Source organism: Sander lucioperca, chromosome 6 (genome assembly GCF_008315115.2).
Source record: "Sander lucioperca isolate FBNREF2018 chromosome 6, SLUC_FBN_1.2, whole genome shotgun sequence".
NCBI lineage: Eukaryota > Metazoa > Chordata > Actinopteri > Perciformes > Percidae > Sander > Sander lucioperca.
This window is the reverse complement of record NC_050178.1, coordinates 40202782-40210263: the sequence shown is the minus strand read 5'-3', so window position 1 is coordinate 40210263 and position 7482 is coordinate 40202782. Positions and strand designations below refer to the sequence as shown.

General features: G+C 40.6%; 1 protein-coding gene across 2 annotated transcripts; it reads left to right on the top strand.

Annotated features, from left to right (window-relative positions):
• The first annotated feature begins 1397 nt into the window (after window positions 1–1397).
• Window positions 1398–5696, top strand: gata1a (GATA binding protein 1a). Of its 2 annotated transcripts, XM_031279373.2 has the most exons (6): window positions 1398–1555; window positions 3138–3380; window positions 3478–3984; window positions 4481–4626; window positions 4774–4899; window positions 5027–5696. In XM_031279373.2, exons 2-6 carry the CDS (start codon window positions 3167–3169, stop codon window positions 5291–5293), a joined length of 1260 nt encoding a protein of 419 aa, XP_031135233.1. In that variant the 5' UTR covers window positions 1398–1555; window positions 3138–3166; the 3' UTR covers window positions 5294–5696. The 2 variants fall into 2 exon arrangements, with proteins under 2 accessions (XP_031135233.1, XP_035858405.1); XM_036002512.1 differs by having other exon boundaries at window positions 1408–3380.
• Window positions 5697–7482: the final 1786 nt, after the last annotated feature.

Sequence of the window (7482 nt, the reverse complement as noted above, 5' to 3'; positions counted from 1 at the left end):
CGTAATTCCTGGCCTCCTCCTTTCATCTTGATAACCGCTTATCAGAGCAGAGCAGCCCGCTCACACAGTGGCAGCAGCCACATCCCTGCCCAGCTGTCCACACTGCCACAGAGACCTCATCTCACTCTTTCTCTCATAATATCACTCTCATTTACACAGACTGCTGTGCTGAGCAGTTTAGCCCATTCCCATTCAGCTTTCATATTATTGTCCCTAAAAGGAAACACGGCAGACAGACAAATGCATAAAAGCAAGTAAAAAAAGGGATAAACTTAAGTAGATGACAGTAATTTAGCATCACCAACCATCTTTCCAGATATTTTCACTTATCCTGTTCAGTTGGAGCCTAGCCAGCATGCACTGAGCAGGAGGCAGGCTACACACTGCTCAATTCACTTAACTTACATGTTTCACTGAGTTACCATGACCTATGTATTGATTTGCATCCGACCTAACAGATGCCCATTATATGCCCACTAAGAGGATATCATTTTAATGTAACTGCTGCAGGTTCTTAAATGGTAGAAAAAGGCCTAGTGTTGCAAATAAAAATAGGCCTCAATTCTTCCCAACTGTTTTCCTCCCCTGATTTCCCTGAAAACTGTAAATGAACAAAGAGAGAGGAAAGTTGGGGAGCTACTTTGACTATCAAATGACTGGGACAGTGTCGGGCTTGTGCACAGCCAGGCCGTGTCCAGACCATATCTCTCCCCCATGATTGCAGTTCTTCTCCCGATTTGCATTACTGTGTTCCACTCTATGCGTTTCTGGACCACAATGAAATTGAGTCTTTGCATTTTATATTTGCTTTGTTCAAATGCCTGTCGACTTTTTTCCATGTGGGCTCGCTCTTATCAGGGGCTGTATGCACATTTCATCAACAGACAAAAAGCACCATCCTGCATGCTCACTGTCTGCCTGGAAAAGTTGTATGATGTCCTTCAAATTTAAATTAGTGTGTGCCAGCATTCAATCTTACAAATAAAGATGCATACTACATAAAATAAACCCAGTCTGCTATTCCTGTCTATCGCCTAATTGTTTGATAATGGCCACAGTGTGGTGCGGAAATGCTTTTTATATGTGGTGCTTTCTCTCTAGACACCAGAGACACAAAATTGTTATCAGTACTACACTACCAGCACACACAGCCATTAAGGAAGAGCAAAGGAACCAAGATTTGAGGCTGACACCTTCACCTTTCGCACTGGCATCAGATGCCAAAAGGCTTCGATAAGACAAATAACATTATTTGTGGATAGATTACACAGTTAGACATACTTTTACATTGAGAGTTGTGAATATGCTAGATCTGCCCTCATACAAGTTTTTTTTCTCTCTGGACCAAAGAGGTGTGTCTTTCAAAAAGTCGTCCCCAACCCCTCCCACGGACTGTTTCTTAGCCCTAAACTTCGCTGGGGGTTGGAGAAGTTGTTCTTGAAGCCATCAGCCTAAAGTGAGGTAGACAGGCGATCTGTGCCACCTTCCACCTGGCTACATACATTTAACCCCTGAGTCCCACTGCTCACCTCGCTCATCTGTGACATCCACTCAGGTAGGTGACCCCTCGGCTCTTTGTCTCCTGTTGGTCTTATTCTTCAGCGGATACCAGACTATGATCCAGTTGATCTAGTAAAGAATATCTGTCTTATGAAAACATAATTATGTTCTATAATTATGTTGTATTTATCTTTCACTCGTGAGCTTTCACCTCCGGCCATTTATCGTTTGATTGACTGTGACTTGTGGAGCTATGAGAGGTGAGGACTTGGGTGGAGGGTGACAGAGATTATGTTAACCTTTTCAATGAAATAGATTATAGAGTTTTCTTGAACTTAAGTGTTTTATTTCGATTTTCTCCTCCAATATATTACCATGGGTCTGTGTGACTGAGTGATACAATTAATTAGAATCAATTATCATGCTTTCAGGTAACTCTGGGTTCAATTAATTTAAATTAAATTAAATCCTATTTATGTTATATGTATAAATTGTACTAAATGCTGACCCATTAATCTTTCAGTTAGGATAAATACACGTTAAACCTCGAGTTAATTTACAATGTGAAGCTTATTTCTGAAAAGCTGTTTACTTTAAAATGATAAAATATATTGTGATAATATTATTGTGATTATAGATGATTGTTTCAATTTTTGAATTTCTCAGTACAATCTTATTTGATCGGCTCTCCATAACATGCTGTCTCTCTGAATCTGCTGTTTCTATATTTGTCACATTTCTAGTCTAACAGATTTCTAATAATCAGATGAGATTATGGTCATGTTGTTTCAGCAGAGCTATATATATTTAGCATTATAATAATGCTGTCTATCTGATTTTCTCAGACTTTATCAGACACTATCAGCCTCTTGTCTTTCCTCTCCTCCTTCCTCTAAAGATATGCAGCAAGAGTGGCCTTGTCTGCTTTTGTAATTCTCATAATATTGCTGTTGGCATTCTGCACTTTCATTATTTATTTCAGTCTTGTCAGTTTTTTTAAATCAGTCATTTTTAATATTTTTAAAGGGCAGCAAATGGGCTTTTCATCTCAAGGACTAAAACGTGTATCATAACATTTGTTTAGTTATTACATCCCTCACACACTGAGAAGGCTGGTGTGAAATGTCACACAATCTTCGAAACAGTGTGTTAGAGGTTGCTGCTAATACTTTCACTTAGAAAAAAAACTTTTTGTGTTGTTTTGAGTGCTGTTTGTCCACCCTGTATAGGGCGTCCCTGAGGGCATATCTTTTGCATTCTTCTAACTGGCACACCTATTGTAGAAAGGCCACTGAGTAACCGTTTGGTCACTGGCTGCATCACTACATTAATAGACTCAGTTATTTTTAGTGTTTACTTTCAGCCACAGTCAAATGAGGATCCTAGAAAAGGAAGTTTGAAGAAGCCTACTGTCGAGAGATCGTGTCCCTGATAACTTCAAGTTACATTGGTTGTTATGAAGTGAAGTGTGGTGGTGATAATGTATCTGCTTCAATCAAAGTGACAGTAAATCAGACACAGTTAATTGTGGCATATATTTCAATTCAAAATACAAAATCTGATTTCAGCTTTTAGTTTTTTTAGAATAATGCTGACAGGATGCATTTGGCAGAAATCTCAATTTCTCACACCCCTAGTGCTATAGGTTGAGGTTTCATCTGTCAGAATGGAGGATTCGTCAGAGCAGTCCCACTGGGTGTCTCCAGCTCTGCTCAGCTCAGATCCCCTGGCTGGTTTCTCCACTGAGCCCGGCCTTCTTCCTCCAGGAGAAGAAGGAGAGGCCTTTTTCTCAAGCCAGGACACAGACTACACCAGCCTGCCCTCTTTCTTCTCCAACCCGAGCTACAGCCGAGCGCCACCCACCTACAGACACAGCTCAGGTCAGTGCTGCCACCCACCGAAACCCATCAAATCCATCTTCTCATCCACCTTCCAAATCATGATCTGACTTAATCTATTCTGTCCCACTTTCCAAAGTTCGACAGGTGTTCACCTCACCGAGCCTCCTCAGCAACCTGCAGCTGCTAGACGGGCCAGGAAACCACTCCCTGAGCTCACCCTACAACCCCCCGGCCTCCACCTGGAGCAGCAGCCCCCTCAACAAGACCCCGCTGCACTCACACACCCCAACCTCCCTCTACACCCCCTGCGTCACTTCCTCCTTCACCACCTCCAGAGACGGATACTTTTCTCCGAGCAGAGAGGGCAGGGAGAGCCCCCGGCTTCAGGAGGCCCTGAAGGCCGAGCGCCTGAGCCCGTTGGGGGGGTCGGGGGCCAGCAGCAGTTTTCTGAATCTGACTCCTGCTGCTGGTAGTGTGTACACTCCGTCATCCCACTCCCACCCACACATGCTGAGCCCCTACAGCACGTACATGACAGGTCCACAAGAGTACAACTCTGCTGCCCTGTACTCCAGCCCTGGAGCATGGATCAGCCCCTCATACTCCCCTAAACTTCGCAATAAGATGAGAATATCCACTCCAGGTGAGAATACACTAAGATTTGTCATTTTCTCTGATCAGTCAATAATCTAAGAATATAGAAGTTTAAGACTGAAATTTCATTCTCAACCTTGGAAACAGCAGTTTCACCACACAGTTTGATGGACAAGAAGTGCATAGAAAAATGGAAATTTGAACATCTGTAACACCATGACAACTAGGCAAATCCACCTGCTGAGGAAGTTGATTGAAAGCTCCAGAAGAGCAAATAAACGGACTTAATGTGGTGACATGGTTGTGTCAAATAGATGATGAGTTAATTTAGTTCAATAATGAGATATTAACTATTCCCATATTAACTGTCATTGTGTCACTGGAAGACATTTGCACATGATGTAATTTTTAAGACAGAATCTGTTTCCAAATATTGCCTGATAAATTTCAAGGAGAATTTGTTTCTTAAATGTACAAGTAGCATTTTGCAATAAACCCGTATACTAGCCTATAGAATGCAGTAATAATGATGTACTTTTGAACAGAGGCCAGAGAGTGTGTTAACTGTGGAGCCACAGCTACCCCTCTGTGGCGTCGGGATGGTACGGGCCACTACCTGTGTAACGCCTGTGGACTGTACCACAAGATGAACGGCCAAAACAGACCACTAATCCGACCCAAGAAGAGACTGGTATAACCCACTGAGATGCACACTAAAACACATTTTTGGGTGGCTAACTATACAGACACAATATGCTTTGTAAAATATTCAACAAAATACTAAACAATTGCCAAAGCAGTTTCAAAATCGTTTTAATCGATTTATTTTCTGTTTCAGATTGTCAGCAAGCGGGCAGGTACACTGTGTGCCAACTGTCACACAAGCACAACGACACTGTGGAGGCGCAATGCCAACGGAGAGCCTGTGTGTAATGCTTGTGGACTCTACTTTAAACTGCACAATGTGAGTCAGAGTAATCTGGATAAACTCATAGCTGTATAGCTTGAATTCTTTTATCCATGAACTACTATACAACATTTTACCCCAAATCTGCTTGTAAATAAAAACTCAGATTTCGCTCTTTTCCTAGGTCAACCGGCCCCTCGCCATGAAGAAGGAAGGCATTCAAACGCGCAACAGAAAAGTGTCCAACAAGAACAAGAAGAGCAAGAAGGCCGCCATGTTCGAGTCGTACTCGGATGTGACTCAGCATCCTTCCGGGGACGACAATTGCGGGTCATTTTCCCTCGGCCCCGGGACTCTCCTCACCTACAGCAACACACCGCACCTGCATCCCTCCGCCTCTTTACAATACACACACCACCTCAACAATGGCATGATGCCCACACTGGTGTGAAATAACAATAAATGGACACCTGAAAGCTGGGTATATTCAGGAATCAGTACGCTTGCTTGCCAGTTATGTGTGTGAATTTGTACATATATGTGTTTCTACGTTGGATGACTGGAGTTTTCTATTCATTGTCACTGTATTTTAGTAGATATTATCTTGATCAAGTTTGTTTGCAGTCAGATAAAATCACTCTAGTGAGATTGCTGCACATGTAAACACACTGATAAGGGGATTTTTTCAGCTGTAAATACACTGACTGTCCAAGTCTTAATCCCTCGTCTATTATTCATAATGTGAAATCATACTTTGGTTTTGTGTTACACAAGTCTCTTTTGTATTTGCAAAATTGATATTATATTGAAACTCTACAGAGGAAATAATAAAATGTGTGACTTATTCTGTTGGAGTTATGAAGGCTTTTGTTTTTGATGTCATTTGAATTCTCAGTTCATCCGTGACCTGACCGCAGTAAAGCCTCCTGTGTGGGGTTACTGTACTCCCCTGCTCAGGTATAATAGTCTCTTTGTACAGACAGTGCTTCACTTTGACAGTATAATATAGGGTTTAGCAGGTATGCAAATTCTCCATTCTGCAGAAGTGACAAACATTCAACTAAAGTGCAACACTTATGCCTGGGTTTTATATTTAGACTAAGCCTTGCCAGTTGATGAGCAAGACACACACACACACACACACACAAATACACACACACACACACACACACAAGGTCATGTTTGTATTTTTTACTACTCTTCACTGTTTGTATGCTCACAAAAGGGGGGGATTTTTCATGTGTAAAAATTCCACTCTCATGCTTGAAAGGAAAGGTCAGAGGCTACAGTTACGATATGTTTCATGACATCACTGAAAGCTGAAGACTCAAAGCATCTGGTCAGCAAGAGAAGACTAAATGCCTTAAGATGACCTAAAATAAGTATAAGTATTTTTTTTTAAATATAAAGATCCTGTACTTAAGTAAAAGTAGCACTACCACCACCATTTTTTACAACCAAGTAAAAATACTTGTAAAATCCCAATCTTGTGAAAATATTAAAAGTATTACCTTAAAAATATATAATATATAAAAATGTATGAAGTATCAAATGTAAAATTATTTATTATAAAGCAGAACAGCCCCCGTCAGAGTTATATTATATAGTGCATCACATTAAAGGTTAATTATCACTTATACAATAAACATGTAAAAAAGAACATTTTTAAACTGGAGCTGGAACTTGATGTAGTGTTTAATCTGCAACAATGTATCAAATTCCAGTACAATATCTATTTTGTAAAAATTTAGCGGAGTAGAGGTTAAAAGTAGCAGAAAAAGAAAGAACTCAACTGAATTACAATACTTGAGTAAATTGAATTTGTTACATTCCACCACTGTTAATGAGTACAATATTCCAAATGACTTTTTCAGAGTATGTCTTACGTTTTGTCACATAATTTCTATGCCAGCAATTACTTTAGCTGTATAGAGCAGACATGTAACTTTCTACAGTGATTGTTTATATCCAGGTAATCCCTCTCAATTAACCAGAGTAGCTGTTTCATACTGATCAAACGTGTGACCATGTCTTAGTAACTGATTAGACTTTTCAGGGAATCTTCTTTGACAGGCAAACGATAACAATTCTTAAATGCACAGAAACACATGAACTTTTCCTGTAAATGCCATTTCCTCAGTAGTGGCATTGTATTTAAAATGTCGGGCAGTAGTGCAATGGTATGTATGTGCAGTGTATTTTCTGAGCAGCAGGGCTGGGGTTGCTAGCGGACTGGGAGATGACTGATAGGTTATCACTGAGGCCACAGACTCCAAAACCATCCACCTGCTGCTGGCACCGCCACTCTCACACTCCCTGTCAGTTAGTCATTAAGGGGCACCATGTATACTTTAGGTAGGCCTATTAGGACATGACACCAACAAGAGTTCAAATAAATATATCATTGGTATCTGAAGGCAAAAAAGGACTGCTTTAAAAATATATATCTTTATTGGTTTTAGTTTTAAGGAAGACAAACATGTTATAAAAGAAAGCGTTCCCTCATTGTTTTAAAAATCAATGGGTCATTTTTAGATCAAATTAATCCAGTCAGGTTCCATAATCTGTGGGTACACGCAGAACGCTTCACTTGAGACAAATGTAGAAATGATCCTACACATCGCTGAGTGTGTTTTCATA